The sequence below is a fragment of the Dendrobium catenatum genome, unplaced genomic scaffold (assembly GCF_001605985.2).
Source record: "Dendrobium catenatum unplaced genomic scaffold, ASM160598v2 fragScaff_scaffold_879, whole genome shotgun sequence".
Taxonomy (NCBI): domain Eukaryota; kingdom Viridiplantae; phylum Streptophyta; class Magnoliopsida; order Asparagales; family Orchidaceae; genus Dendrobium; species Dendrobium catenatum.
This window is the reverse complement of record NW_021319341.1, coordinates 1,157,733-1,174,579: the sequence shown is the minus strand read 5'-3', so window position 1 is coordinate 1,174,579 and position 16,847 is coordinate 1,157,733. Positions and strand designations below refer to the sequence as shown.

General features: G+C 33.3%; 1 protein-coding gene across 1 annotated transcript in view; it reads left to right on the top strand.

Moving 5' to 3' along the window:
- The window catches only part of LOC110106834 (synaptotagmin-5), a 35,532-nt gene extending 19,135 nt beyond the window's left edge, over positions 1-16,397 (top strand). Inside the window, exons 5-13 of the mRNA XM_020836875.2 lie at positions 1,587-1,708; positions 11,746-11,847; positions 11,936-12,007; positions 12,092-12,171; positions 12,266-12,416; positions 12,501-12,731; positions 13,838-14,128; positions 14,209-14,322; positions 16,037-16,397. Coding sequence (XP_020692534.1) covers positions 1,587-1,708; positions 11,746-11,847; positions 11,936-12,007; positions 12,092-12,171; positions 12,266-12,416; positions 12,501-12,731; positions 13,838-14,128; positions 14,209-14,322; positions 16,037-16,183 — 1,310 coding nt within the window. The 3' untranslated portion in view covers positions 16,184-16,397. The remainder of the gene's footprint in view (positions 1-1,586; positions 1,709-11,745; positions 11,848-11,935; positions 12,008-12,091; positions 12,172-12,265; positions 12,417-12,500; positions 12,732-13,837; positions 14,129-14,208; positions 14,323-16,036) is intronic.
- The last annotated feature ends 450 nt before the right edge of the window (positions 16,398-16,847 follow it).

Genomic DNA, 16,847 nt, shown 5'->3' with positions numbered 1-16,847 from the left:
GGTCCGGGTTGACTCGAAAACCCGAAATCAACCTGGTATGACCTATTTTTAATTGATTTAGGAATATTTTAGAAGATTGTTATAAAATAAGTAAATATTGTTTCCAAAAAATTATAAACCATGTTTCCCAAACTGAATTAGGCTTTGGTTTATTTTAAATTGATTGTAAATAAATTTTACCTTAATTCAATTTAGGTTTAAATAAATCGAATTAAATAAAAATATTTTAGTAAAACATACCTAAAGCGGGTCCGGTTCGGGTCCGAAAAATCAACTCGTTTGCAAAAACGGGTTGGGTTTAAAAGTGCCGGGTCAGATTCGGGTTCGACCCAAACCTGACCCAAAACCATATTTTGACAGCCCTATGCAGAGCGTGTGAGTGAAGGTTGCGGAAAGCAGGGTCGGGTATGGGATGCGGGGAGGACTTAGGTGAGAAGACGCAGGTGAGCATTAGCTGCAAGCACGTGGGGTCGAGCGTTGGCTGCGAGCACGTGGGGTCAAGCGCATGTTGCAGGCGAGCTCAGGGTAAAGATCTAGCCTTGGGGTCGAGCGCAGGGGGTTGGGGGCGAGAGATGTAGGCCGTAGGGGTCATGTGTGGTGGGTGGGTGTGGGATGTAGGTTGCAGGCGTGACGGGTGTGTGCGCGGGATGCATGCGAATGCTGGATGTGGGTTGCGGGGGGATCCAGGTTAGTTTGGGTCAACTTTAGATTTTCGGGTCAACAAAAAACCTGACCCGATTTTGAAAACGAGTCAAGACATTGAACCCGAACCCGACCCATTTGCCAGATTGGTTGACCATAACCCGAAATTTTTCGGGTCGGATCCAAGTCGGATTTCAGGTTCGGTCAAATATTGACACCCTTGCATGCTAAGTTGATGTATGGCAAATGGGGAGAACATCATTCAATCATCTAATATGCATTTCAATCATTTATTTCATAGCATTGGCCTTCTTGAAAATTATAATCATTAGAGTTGATCATAGCTCCAATCACATGCACACGAAGCCACTGAATTCATTGCAAAATAGTAAGCATTGGATAATCAAATGTAAGTTTTTATTTGCAACAATTGCACTGTTTATAAATTAAAATAATATAATTTCACAAAATCATGATATTTTCTAAGTAAACATCAAAACTTGTATATGTGTCAAGTTTAAGAATAAGACAAATAAAACCCAACTATTATCAATGATCTTCAGACCTTATATTCCTTAAGCACCTTACCCTTGAAACCGAGAATGCATGCAGGTGCAAATATAGTAAGTATAAGACAGTCAGTCACATGGAACCTAGCACAAATGTAATTCACTAAAAAAAAAAAAAATACATGCATGCCTGGAATTATTTCCCCTCCCAGAGCTTGATATAATGTATGAAAAACTTGTATATGTTATCTTTTTTTAGTTGCTGCCTACATCCAGGAATAAGTCCTAGTTAAGTAATAAGAAGAGTAGCATAGTTTTATTTGCAATCATTTTCAGTGAGAGCTGAGCAATTCCTTTTGGTATAATAAATATTGCATTCTCAGTTAATTTAAACGTCTTACTGAAAGACTTGTAAAATGATCTCGTGTATATTAGGAGTTTCTATTATTGAAGATGATGATTCTGGTGTAACTATGGAGCTTGAGATGCAGTGGGATGGCAACCCAAACATTGTCCTTGATATTCAGACTGCAGTAGGTGTTTCACTTCCCATACAGGTGATGTTAGATATTACTTGTACCAGTACCAGCTTTGGGAAGTTTTACTCACCCATCATTTTTTGTAGAATGAAATATCTTCGTGGCTTTTATTTACTATGAATTATCATATTATTCTTTCCTTCCTTTTCTTAAGCTTCAAACTTGTGAATATGGAATTCTTGAGAACCTTGCATGGAAAATATATGCTTGCAACAGTTAAAAGTTACTTGAAGGACTTTATGTTCGTATTGCTTTTATTATATCTGAAAATGCAATTGCTTGATTTGAAAATTTTCAATACCATTCATAATTTAGAGTTCTAATCAATCATATTTTATAAATGCTGTTACGTCTTTGTGATGATTTTCTTGATAATCAAGTTCCTTATTACTTTCCAGAGTTAGGCGCCCTTGTGAAAGGATAGGGCACATGCTCAAAGGTACCTGACAATGGCTGATTTCTTAAATGAATTTTATTTATGAAGGTTTCAACATAATATATATTTTACTCATCTCAACAAGTCGAACTACATGTGTTGTGATGCAATTAACTGATTGCATACATTAATGACCTACATGTTTTTGAGCAAGTTCATAGAAGTGTTATGGAACTGCGTTCAGGTACCAAATTTAGATGTTAGTTTGGCAGGAAGTCTAGAGTTTAGCTCAGTGGAAGAAGTGTCTTCCAGGTCTCCTTTCATAAACTAGCCATAGTTGCTTATACTAGAAACTACTCTAATAAAACCCAAGGGGAAATAAAAATTAAAGGGAATTGATTGAATATATTTCATTTCAATATGTACAATATTTATAAAATTTTAGAAAAGCATCGAATAAAAATATGAATTTTGTTCAATTATAGAGTGTGGACAGTAAATGCATGGCCCTCTAGCTCAGCTGCAAGAGCTTGTTGAGCTGATTGAGGTTGTCATCGGTCCAACATTTTATGCTTGATGGACTTGATGATGACGTTATTTACTTCTATGGTTAATATATTATGTGCTTGATCTCGTCACAACAACATCTGGATGAGAATTTGTGCTTGATGGACTTGATCCATTAGAAGAGTGTTATATCAATAATTGTGTTGTTAAGAGCAAAGATCACATCAATGATCTTAGGATTGTTGTATTTGAAAGAATCAAAAAGTTTGACCGCAAAATTCTCTCAAATGCACTTCCATGGTCTCATCATAGAGGTTTTTGGGAGTACATTGTACGTCACGAAGGAATATAAATTGACCCCAATAAAGTTAAAGTAATCATCAAAGCCGCCGAAAAGTCTTCGCCAACTTTATTCTTTATGAGAATATCTTGCGTTCATTAGAACATTTATATCAAATCAGTCAGGCATATGTCAATCATTTGTGAATATGTTGAAGAAATATTTTCGTTTTTAATAGGATGATGAATGCCAAAAAAACATCTGACGTTATCAAGAGATATCTATTGAGCTCACCTATTCTTGTAGTGCCAATTTTTAGGAAGCATCTTATTTTGTATATAGTAGCATTGGAAGAATCACTCGAAGCATTGTTACAACATAATGAAGAAGGCTAGGAGAATTCTCTCTATTGCATTAGTCAAAGAGCAATAGGAGCATAAATGTAATATTCTACAATTGAGAAGCATTGTATGGTGCTAATCTTTGCCGCTCAAAAACTATCATTATATGTTATCTTATAAAATCACTTTGATTCAAAGATCAATTATTTAAACTTCTTAGATGATAATGCCAATATTGATCGGACGTTTAGCCAAATGGGTAATAATACTTTTATATTTCGAGATCACTTATATTTCCTATAAAATGATGTAAAGGAAACTATGTAAATTTTCTTGTTGCACATCCCATTACTGTAGATTTGCACCTCAGTGATGATCTACCTGATGAGCAAATTCTCATCATTCATGAAAATGAAAGACTATGAATATAAGATGTATTTTGATGGAACATCATCTGTCAAACTTCCCAAAGGCTTGAGCTGGTATTGACCTCATCTTTGTAACGCCCGACGGGGCATAATGAGATATTCATTTTGCTTGACTAAGCCTTGAATACAACAACAACATCATCAAGCCTTTGTCCCAAGGTCAACTACATGAATCCTTTTTCGCCAGTATGTGTTGTTAAAAGTCTAATTCTCATTTAAATCTAATAAAGAAAGATCATTTCTAATATTTTCTAACCAAGTCTTTTTAGGTCTACCTCTACCTTTCTTAACATAAGTCAAATCTAATAACTCAACTTTCCGAACCGGGTCATCGGAAGGCCTTCGTTTAATGTTAGGACTGCAAACAAACCGAGCATAGCTGAGCTTTGGCCTGTTCAAGTTCATGCTCGTTTGTCAAAAATGAGCTCAAGCTCGGCTCGAAGCTCGTCGAGCTTCTCAGACACCTGTTCGACCTCGAGTTCATTTAAAAAATTCAAGTTTGAGCTCGTTTAATTTCAGGCTTATTGAGCAGCTCGTTAAACCAACTTATCGAGCTCGTTAAGCATTCCGCCCATACAACCCTCCTCGCTCTCGCCTTTCAGCAAGGCATGAAATAACTTTGTTTTTATATAGCATACTTGTTGAATTCCAGGCGGTGTGGGACTAAAGAGCCTACAATTTTTTTTATAAAATTTTTTGATGCCACAGAGGAGAGAGAAAGGCAGGCGGGAGTTAAAAAATGCTAAATATATAGAGAGAGAGGGCGGGCGGCGGACAATTGACTGAGCGGGACTTTTTAAAAAATTTAATAATTTTATTTTTAATGTGACTTTGAGCGAGCAGTAGGCTCAAATAAAAAAAACTTAAATAGTTATTAATCATTAATTAAATAATTGTTATTAGTAAATAAATGATAAGTAATATTATTAATGAGAATTAATCTATTAATAAAAATTAATATATAATAATAACTTATTTATTAAATATATATTATAATAATAAATAATAAGAATTAATCGAGTTCTTTGTTCACGAAGCTTCATACCAAGTATGTTTACGAGCTTTAAACGATCATATTCACGAACCTAATCCAGCCAAACGCATTGTTGTTCATGTTTGTTTATTAACCCATCGAGTATTTACAAAAGTGTTCAAGCTTGTTCAACTAACTAATTAAACGATCACGAACGAGCTCTTATCGAGCCGAGTCTCGAATAGCTTGTCGATCGCTCGGTTCACCTGCAACCCTATTTAATGTGACTAAACCATCTAAGGTGACTCTCTCTAATCTTTTCTTCCACTGGAGCTACTCCAACCTTATCTCGTATATGCTCATTACGTATCCTAACTGTGGGCTCTGAAAATTCGGCCCAGGCCTTCGCCTGCTTGCTTTTCTTCAGGGGAGTTTTAATGGAATTAAGTTCCAGGGTAAATTTTGGGAAGGCAGATTGGTTTGTAGATAAGACACTACCCAGAGATTTCGCTCTCATTTTGCGAGGACTTTATGATCTGAATTCTGGTTTCTTATAGGCGCAAGCCCCTATAGTTAATTACTCCTCTCGATCACGAGAGAAAACTTTTGATTAAGGATAGTTGTCGATCATATATGTAAAACCTGAAAAATAACGATCTTCAGTGTCACACGCATTTCGATGCCCCGCAACAAAATTAGTCAAAATTTCAAAGTCGTCGTAATTCGACGCAATAAATTCCATAAAATATTACGCAAAATTCTGAGCGAATCGGTATAAAAAACCCATATTGGATTTCACGTATTTTGGAAGTTAAAATTCGTGGAAGTTTTATATGACAAGTTTGCCTTTGATGTCATTTAAGTGGAGGTAACTTAAGTAAGGGCATTTAAGACCTTTTACATTAAACCCCAATGCCTGCACTCTTATTAGGGGACCGAAATATTTCGGTCCCCATTTCTTTCGTGCGGCCCGAACCGAGCGGAAGGAAGCATGGGAAGGAGGCTACGAGAGCGGCAAACGGCGGTCTTAGGGGCGGTTTCCGATGGCGATTTGTGAAGAAGATTAAAGGAAAATCATAGGGAAGAGTAAGGTGAGCTCTTATAGACTTTTTTTCATGATTTTCCTTAAGGTTTTCTTAATAAATAAATCTATGATTTTATGAAAACTCAAAATCTCTTTAAGATAAGGATAGGGAAGGCTTAGAGGGTGTTTCTAAACACAAAAATGAGATGATTTCTTAAAAAATATAGATTTTAAAAATTAGAAATTTCTCCGATTTTTGTATTCTTTCAAAATGTCTTTGTAGGAAAGTTTCCTGATGACATTATAGAGCTTTTATGCGTAGTTAGTTAAATTTTAAGAAGAGATTTTCATACTCCAAGATTTAGGGCTTTCCAAAATCATGAAAATTTTTAAGTGTATTGGTTCCTAATAACCTTCGGAAGGTTTTTAAAAGCAAAAATTAGAGCTTTAGTACAAAATGTTATTTTTCTAATTTTTAAATTAGGTAAATCCAAAAATTTATTGCATTTTATTTAATATTTAAGTATAAGAGAGGTTCTTTATGCATATTATAAACAAATGAATTGAATGAGGTTTCCAAAATGCTAGATTTATGATTAAGTCTCAATTTAGAGGAAATAAAAATGGTATTTATCATGAATTGAGAAAAGAGTTAATTAGAAAGTCTAAGCATAGTGTATTGATGAGTTCCTTATTCATAAATTAGGGGTTTTAGGAGTTTAAGAGAGAACAAGTAATGTTTACACTTTATGTATATCTCTTGTAGATATTGATTGCGTAAAGGGAAGGTTGTAAAGACATTTGACGAATCACACTGCGGTGAGGTATGTAAAATAAAATTCTTTTAAATTTAGAAAGTTTTTTAAATACAAACATGTAGAAATGATATTTATTTTTATGTTATTTGTAATTTCATTTACGACTAGCATATTTTTACATAAATGCTCATGATTATATAATATAAAAGCAAATTTTTTATATATTGATAGTAAAAAATGATAAAGCTCATCTTTCTTTATTTACAAGTATTACATATGCCTTCTTCTACATGCAACATACATATGAGTATCACTCTTTTCTCATGTAAGTAGCAAACATGTAGTATCGTATGAGACCATATGCATAAATGTCATGCTAAAGCCTATTTTATGAATAAATAAAGAATGATTGCATGTGCATGTTTGATGCGGAAGTATCAATATAAAGGGACTCTTTTGAGCTAATGGTAAAGTGTTCGTTAGAACCAAATGGTAAATATGACCAAATAATTATGTACCTGATCAGTACAAATGATACTTCCGAGACGGGTGATTAATATTATATTATTATGATATCATATCTTTATATTATATGGATTTGAGGTACCAATTGAATCATAATTGCTTAAAGAGAAAGGAATACAAGTTTATGCAAAGAAAGAGAACTTGAAGGTTGACTTAGAGGCATGTTTATGTTAGATGCTATGTTATGACGTGTTGAATGTTTATTTATTGAGAAGTTGATGCATGTTGTACTTATTTTCTTGTTATTAAATTTAATTGAATGTTCTTTTATCTACTGAGTTGTGACTCACCCTACTTATAACACACTTTTTAGGAGAACCCGATAAAAGATAATAGCGAATAAATCTACCTTTACGTACCATCGTAGAGAGACGACAGACGACAGTTTTTTCTTTTTCTTTTTTGATATTTTGAGATAGGACTCATGATGAATTGTAAGGAAAGATTTTTTGATATCTTTTATGTTTTGAACATCAATATTTTAATGTTGATATGTTGAATGATGGATGAATAGAAAGAAAGAAAAGAAAATTTTCACTTGACTTTTTATATAGTGGCTCTTTCTTTATGCATTGGAGATGTTTTGATATTATAATGTAAAGGTTTTAATTTCTTCTGTCCGACCTCCGTTCCTACCTCGCCAATGCGAGCTTACCGGGCATAGGCGAGGCGGGAACGGAGATCGGATAGTAGAAATTAAAAACATTCACATTACAATATCAAAACATCTTCAATGCATAAAGAAAAAAATACTATTTAAAAAGCAAGTAAAAATTTTCTTTCTTTTTATTCATCTATCATTCAAAATATCAACATTAAAACATAGATGTTCAAAACATAAAAAGATATCCAGAAATATTTCCTTACAATTTATCCCGAGTCATTCTAACTCAAAATATCATAAATCAAAAAGAAAGAATTTATCGTCCGTCGTCTCCCTACGATGGTACGTAAATGGTATCCGCCATTATTTTTTATTGGGTTCTCCTAAAAAGTGTCCCATAAAAAGGGTGAGTCATAACTCAGTAGGTAAAATGACATTAAATTAAATTTAGAGGTAAGAAAAGAACTACAACATGCATATACTTCTCAATAAATAAATATTCAACATGTCATAACATATTATCTAAAGTGAACATGCCTCTAAGTCAATCTTTAAGTTCTCTTTCTTTGCATAAACTTGCAATCCTTTCTCCTTAAGCATTAATGACTCATTTGGTGCCTCAAATGCATATAATATAAATATATGATATCATAATAATATAATATTAATCACCCGTATCGAAAGTATCATTTATATTGATTAGGTACATAATTATTTGACAACATTTATCATTTGGTTATAATGAACCATTTTACCATTTGGCTCATAAAAGCTTCTTTACCATTAGCTCAAAAAAGCCCCTTTACCATTGATACTTCCGCATCTAACATGCACATGCAATCATTCCTTATTTATTCCTAAAAGAGCTTTTAGAATGACATTCATGTATATGTTCTCATATGGAGTTACATGTTTACTACTTACATGAAAAAAGAGAGATGCTCATATATATGTTGCATGTAGAAGAAAGCATATGACATATGTAATACTTGTAAATAATGAAATATGAGCTTTACCAATTTCTACTATCAATACATAAAAAATTTGTTTTTGTGTCATGTGATCATGAGCATTTATGTAAAATCATGCTAGTCATAAATGAAATTACAAGTAGCATAAAAAGAAATATCATTTCTACATGTTTGTATTTAGAGAATTTTCTAAATTTAAAAGAATTTCATTTTAACTATCTCACAACGGTGATTCGCCAAAAGTATTAACGAACCATTCCCTTTACGTGATCGATATCTACAAGATACCTAACATAACGTGTAAATACTATTTGTTCTCTCATAAACTTATAAAAATCCTAATTTATGAATAAGAAATTCATCCATATACTATGTTTAGACTTTCTAATTAACCCTTTTCCCAATTCATGATAAATACCATTTTTATTTCCTCTAAATTGGGACTTAATCATAAATCTAATTTTTTTTGGAAACCTTCTTCAATTCCTTTTCTTACCACATGCATAAAAATCCTCTCTTACACTTAACATAAATTAACATACAATAAATTTTCAGATTTACCTAATTAAAAGTTGGAAAAATAACATTTTATGCTAAAGTTCTAATTTTTGCTTTTTAAAAACCTTATTTAGTCCATTAGGAACCAATACACTTAAAAGTTTTCATGGTTTTGGAAAGTCCTAATCTTAGAACATGAAAATTTCTTCATAAAATTTAACTAACTTCACAAAAAAAGCTTTATAACGTCATTAGAAAACTTTACTACAAAACCATTTTGAAAGAATATAAAAATCGGAGAAAACCTAATTTTTAAAATCTATATCTTTCAAGAAATCATCTCATTTTTGTGTTTAGAAACATCCTCTAAGCCTTCCCTATCTTTATCTTACAGAGAGATTTTGAGTTTTCATAAAACCCTAGGTTTCTTTCTTGAGAAAACCTTAAGGAAAATCACGAGAAAAAGTTTATAAGAACTCACCTTACCTTTCCTACGATTTGCCTTCAATCTTTTTCACAAATCGCCGTCGGAAACCGCCCCTAAGACCGCCATCGCCGCTCCTCCCCTCGCCTCTTCTCTCCCTCTTCCATTCGGTTCGGGCCGCACGAGAGGAATGGGGACTGAAATATTTCAGTCCCCTAATAAGAGTGAATGTCTCTCCCTAATTGCACAAAGTCTAAAATGCCCTCACTTAAGTTATCTCCACTTAAATGACATCAAGGGCAATCTTGTCATATAAAAACTTATACGAATTTTAACTTCCAAAACACGCGAAATTCTATATGGGTTCTTTATACCGATTCGCTCAGAATTTTGCGTACTATTTTATAAAATTTAATGCGTCGAATTCTGACGACTTTGAAATTTTACTTAATCTTGTAACGGCGCATCGAAATGCATGCGACGCTGAAGATCGTTACTTTTCGGGTTTTACATCTACAAGTTTAGAAACTTGAATTGGCTCATTATCATAAGCAGGTTCTCGAGGTTAGGAAGAAAATTCTAAATATAATTTTAATCCGGGTCTTCTAGGCTCTGAATAGCAAAGTAGACTCCCTAGCCATTTTGTCTTAAGAAATGACTAGTATGAATGATGAGTATGTGTTGCTTGGCTTCATGCTTCCATATAAATGTTCTATTGACTCTACTGTTGCATAAAAACAATATGTACACAATAGATAACAACATGCTTTTCTTTTCAAAACATTGTTAATTAGAAAAACATTTATCTAATCCTATAGTACTACATGATAAGCTTAAAAATTTGCATGAGGTCGTTCATACCTAACTGTTTGATTGTAATGCATAATAGATAAAAGTTACTTTACTGTCTTTTTACCCTTCAGTTTTGATGGCATGCAGCTATACAAGTCGAAAAATAATCACATTTATTTGATTAAATTAAATTGCATTTCTTACTCCCTTTCCTAGTTGCCTTCTCAAATTCAGCACTTCGTAGCCTTTTTCGCTTGTAAAGTACCTACACAATCAACCTCTCCTCTCATATAATTTCTATAATTCATTTTCCAAGAAATTTAATACAATCATTTCATCCCCTTTAACAACTTATCTCGCAACCAGATTCTCCTTTCTTCATATACCCAATAAAATTATCCTAACAGTGCGATTGTGGTATAAGTTACCTTAGCAGCACTATCAATATTTAAATGTTCACAACACAACATAAGTTAATAATATAAGTGCTTACATTTATTCCCTCAAACTTTTTCCTCATTCTCCTCTTATTCCTCTCCTTATTACTTCTCTGCAATTTACTCCAAATATTTCCTCCTACAGCAGCCAAATTCCCTGCCCCCAACCTATTCTTGCATCCGCTCCACAGGACCCGCAAGCAGAAAACAGAAATTTCGGCTCAGGAAATCAAATGGGGAATACAGTCACGATAATGCTTTTATATTACAGCTCACATACTTCCCAGCCGCCAGATTTCCCATCCAAGGTTGCATGCCTATACTAGTGGATAGTATAGGATTATTATAATAGTTATTGTACTCAGTTAGTGTTGTGCTACAGTAGCTTAATTGGCTAATATAAATACTAAATTAGTGGGCTTAATTTACTAACCCCTTAGATCGACTATTCATGATATAATTAGTATAATAATTAACATAACTTTAGTTTAACATTTTTAATTAATTGCAAAGAATAAACTCAACATTAATCGCTAATATAAAATTTATTTAACTGATAATTAATGCGATAATTTTTTGAACCTATTTGTGAAATTTACTATTTCAGGATAGAAAACAAAATTTGTACTTTTATTTGAAACTTTTATAATAATTAAATCTCTTTCACTAAATAATTCACTACCAATTGTAATTAAAATATTCCTAAACAATTCTCCTTTGATTAAGAACATTCCTAAATAGCTCTTGATTAGAAAACTTCTTAATTCCCGCCCAATCAAATCATCCTGTCCATCATCTTTGCTTCCAACTTAAAGTGTTTCGTTTGATTTCGTTTGATTTTGACCAACACCATTTTCCCAGTATCCATTCTCCTGATTCACTCATTGCCCCACCCTTTTCTTTACTTTATTTGTTGGATTGCTGTCCAGGCCTTGGATAATTATTGTATTTAGTAGAATCTTTTTGTAAAACTTGAGATTGCTAAATGTCATTTTATTGGATCTTAAACATGCTGAGGCTCCTGCAACATACTTCTGCTTCGCAACTACTGATTTTTGGACAAATTATGTTTTCTATATTATTGATACCAACAAACATTTTGAATTCTCTCATTCAGGTGAAAAACGTTGCATTTACTGGGGTGTTTCGCTTGATATTTAAGCCTTTGGTGGATGTTTTACCCTGCTTTGGAGCCGTGTCGTATTCTTTGAGGGAGAAGGTGTTGCACTTTGGTACATGAGATCTACATTTTTATGCATTGTTACTTGGATACAACAGCCACTTTCAAAGTTGTATTTTTTCTACAGAAAAGGCTGGATTACACTTTGAAGATTGGAGGTGAATTAACATCTATCCCTGGAGTATCTGATGCCATTGAGGTTTAAGGATTCTTTAACATATTAACTGCGCTGTTTTCATTAGCAAATTGTGATCCTTACATGTTTTCGTTTGTTCATTTTTAGGATACTATACGTGATTCTATTGAAGATTCAATAACTTGGCCTGTAAGGAAAATATATCCAGTAATACCTGGAGACTACAGGTATATGGACGGTACATTTCTATTTTGTTTTGTTAAATGTTATGGCTATAATTTCCATTTTATTCATTTGCACAATGGTTGCCTTTTTGTGAAGTGATCTAGAATTGAAACCAGTTGGAACATTGGAAGTAAAGCTTGTGCAAGCAAAAAATTTGACAAACAAAGATCTCATAGGGAAATCTGATCCATTTGCCAAATTGTACATACGCCCTTTACGTGACAGAATTAAGAGGAGCAAAACAATTGTAAGTATGATGCTTTTTAAGGTAGTACCAAGTTAATATCCTTTCCCCCATAATTTGTTTATATTGTTTTTTGCTTACCTGCAGAACAATGATTTAAATCCTATTTGGAATGAACATTTTGAATTTGTCGTCGAAGATCCAACTACTCAGCAGTTAACGGTGAAGATTTACGATGATGAAGGGGTCCAGGCATCTGAATATATAGGTGGTGTGATAGTCAAGCTAAAGGACCTTCAACCTGGAAAAGTGAAAGATGTTTGGCTGAAGCTTTTAAAAGATTTAGAAATTCAAAGAGATAGGAAAGATAGGGGTCAGGTTAGTTTCTGAATTACAAATTGTGTTTTTCCTTTTTTATTTGTTTTCCTTTCGAAACATAAAAGTTTATGATGGTAATAGAATAGAAGGGATAAATGTAAGATTATATTCAGAAGTTTATGATTTACGATTGCTTTATCTCATGTTTTTAATTAATTTAATGATTTAATTTGAGGTATGTGCATCAAAACGCCTCGAGGCTTATAGGATACATTTTCCCATGCAAAAAAAAAAAAAATCAAACATCAAATCACTACAAGATACCTTTTCTTAGAAGCATTTGAAGGAATCATGCATCCATACCTTTTCTTAGAAGCATTTGAAGGAATCATGCATCCAACTTGCACCTATAAAGTTGAAACTACAAAGAGAAATTTTATTCAAACCAAAGTTTCCAATTACGTGCTTCCGAACAACTATTTATGGACTTCTTATAACCTAGGCTAGTAAAGATTGTCATAAAAATCAGCTTAATCCAAGTTTAAATAATCCCAAAAATATTAATCCATTCAGATTTTAATTTCAAATGTTAAATTCATCAGCCAAACCTTGCTAGATGTTATAAGTTATAACAAATCATAAACCGACGCATAGCACTCATTCAGTTGCTGCAAAAGAAGCCATAATTTCACAATTTCCAAATTTCATGTCCACATAAACCATAGCTCCATATAAATTAAATTCAAACCCATGCAAACACGGGCATGAGAGGAAATTACTGCAACTCCAGAACTTCTTACTTAAAAGTAGCAAATGAAAGCATCCAATGATCTTCATTGCTTAACAAATCCAGTTAGTTCCTAACCCAAAGCTGAACGACAACAACAACATCAAGCCTTTGTCCCACTACGTGGGGTCGGCTACATGAATCCTTTTTCGCCATTGTGTTATGTTAAAAGTAAAATTCTCATCTAATAAAGAAAGATCATTTCTAATATTTTTCTAACCATAAATTTAATATCCACTGCCCAAGTCCTGCATCACACAGGCTGTGTGCACTTGCATGTGCCATGGGTAATTCTTTGTTTATGTTTCCAAGCTATCTTTTTAATACTGTCATCTTTGCTTATCCTGAAATCTGATATTCTTGTACCATCACACCATAGGTGCACCTAGAGCTTTTGTATTGTCCTTATGGAATGGAGAATGAAATGATGAATCCTTTTGCTACTCAAAAATTCTCTATGACCTCCTTGGAGAAGGCTCTCAAAAGTGGCGCGAATGGAAGTGAGGTTGTTGATACATCAAGTTACAAAAAAAAGGATGTAATTGTAAGAGGAGTGCTATCTGTGACAGTTATATCTGCAGAAGACTTGCCTGCAATGGATGTATTGGGAAAGGCAGATCCTTTTGTTGTTTTGACTATGAAGAAAACAGACGCTAAAAACAAAACCCGGGTAACTTATTCTAGTCTCAGGATTTTTTTTCTTTTTTTGAAGTTTTGTTTGTCAATTTACGTAGCAGTGACTATCTGCAGGTCGTGAATAATAGCTTGAATCCAACCTGGAACCAGACTTTTGACTTTGTAGTGGAAGATGGGCTGCATGATATGCTAATTTTGGAGGTATATGACCACGATACTTTTGGAAAGGTGTGTTTTCATAACCGCAAAAAGTTTCTATTTATAATTTTTTTTTTCTTTTTTAAGTTTTCTATTTATGAGCCGTAAAGTTTTAACATAATATTCTTGATGAAGAATTTAGGAAACTATAGTTACCATTGGTGCCTTCTCGTTTTTATGTAATCAACATTTGCTTCTTTTCTGTTTTATTCTTTTTATTGATTTTTTAGTTCTTCAAAATACATGCAACATATAGGCTTTTGTTTGGAAGGGCCATCTTTCTGCTTCCTAAAGAAGCTTTTTAGTATAAAAATTAAAAAAATTTTATTAGAAAGCTGCTTTAAGAAGCAAAAAAAAAACTGTCCCAAACAACATCATAGTCTATTGATCTTATTTATTATTGATAATCAAACATTCTTTATATATATATATATATATAATTCTAAAAACATGAGGAATCTCCTAGTCTGGATTTGATTAAATAAAATTATATTTGCAATGATGAGAATAAACAAAAGTAGATGATCCCTTTTAAGATAAAACTAACGGGAAACCATCAGAAAATTTGATTCCCAGTGATCTGAGCCACCAAAAGATTTGATTTCCAATGATTTGTAGATCCAGTGGACCAAATAGAGGGGTGCATTGAGATGCAACTAGGAGGCAGGAGCACCCTTATGTTGCTTATTCATTGCTCTGCATATACATTTCCGTTCTCCATGCAATTCTGAAATTCTAAGAGCCACGAACTCAATTATTTAGATCATCCATAGTAGGTAGGACTTCTGATGATTAGCTGTCAAGCATGGAAGGCTCAAAGGGCTATAAAGTCTCCACATTTACAATTGAACACATTTCCATGTATGGAGGCTTTAACTTCTCCTTTAAGGTTATCTTTGTTCAAATGTAACCACTCAAGAAAACATATTTGGAAGTTGGTCTTGGGACGATGATAACATGCCTTTCTTTGTATTTTTTTGGATTTTTTTGTTGCTTCTCCACTATGAATTTTGCAGATGCTCTCTAGAAGCTCTAAGCTATTTTTTTTAGCAACTTCAACCCTACCTTCAGTAGTGAGAAAGATAGAGATTTGAAGATTAAAGATGGCTTTGTGGTATACCAAACAAACTTTAAATGGTGCCTTCATTAGGAAGTGCATAGCTCTGTTAAAGGCGATTGAAGGTTTTTAGCTGGTCTCCTTGCCTTCAATAGATTAGAGTAGTCATTTAAAAAAAAAATTGTCAATGACCACATAGAGTTGATCAATATAAGGCTTGGTACGCGCAACGGCGTGTACAATTCCAACTTCTTATTTATAGATTTGGAGGTGCCATAAACCTTGCGCGCTCAGATGTACTTTACGTCCCGCTGCATATTTGTCGAGTAAATAAATGTCTTTCTCCTCTTGAAATTGCTCATCACTTTTGGTTGTGTGCCTCCTGCAGTCTTGTAACCATATTCCTATAAATAGGAATCCATAAATATTTAGTTATTGATTGATATTAAATGATTGAAATTATTTGTGATCAATTGAGTGCCTCTAGATTCAAGTACAAGAAATCATGTTACTCAAGGTTTGTTTTGTATTAAGAATGCTATTTCTTCAGGCTGCCATTTTCTAGTTTTCCAAGTTCCTTGAAATTTATTCACTTATCATAATTCTGTGTTAAGGAAATAAGAATTTTGAATACTATTGAAGTTGCAAATCAAAAATTTCTGACTAACATCATTTGGCCATTATTAGGATTTCATTGGGAGGTGCATTATGACCCTAACAAGGGCTTTGATGGAAGGGGAATACCAAGAGAGTATTCAACTGGAAGAGGCCAAGTCTGGAAGGCTCAATGTGCATCTCAAGTGGACACCACAGCCAATATATCGTGATTCATAAAGATTTGGATGGCAGATTTACACTGATTGTAACATAATATCGATATTGTTTCATCGTGTTATTGTAAATCCCGGAATAAAATGGGAATGAGAAATTGTTTGGGGATTATGTGGAAGAACTTCAATTTTTAGATAATTGTGTGGAATGTAGATAATCATCATCAGTCTTATAACTAGTCTATTTCAATTATTTGAGAATTAGAACGTTGAATTCACTCCTGCTGCGTGAACTTCAAATTTTTTACTATTTTATGAATTTTGGCAGTTTTTTTCACTTAGTTATTGACCAAAATCATTATTGAGAATTGTATCAATAAGGCTTCATTTGGAATGATTTTCTTCCTGTTTCTTAAAATATATATATATATATTTTTGAGTTTTTATTAAGAAGTTGATTTAAGTAACAGTAAAAAATCATCCCAAATAAAGTGTAAGAGTGAATTATGTCTTGCAATGCTTTATGGTACCGAATGTTGGCAATTAAAACAAAAGCATAATACTAAGTGTTGCATATGAGGATGCTCAGGTGGATGAGTAGCTTTACCTTTAGAGGCATGATACGAAATGGGCATATGCGCAAAAAGGTTTGAATCGCTCCAATGAAAATGATTTGATTATATTAAACAGAAGCCTTTGATGACTCGATTAGGAAGGTTGAGGTATTA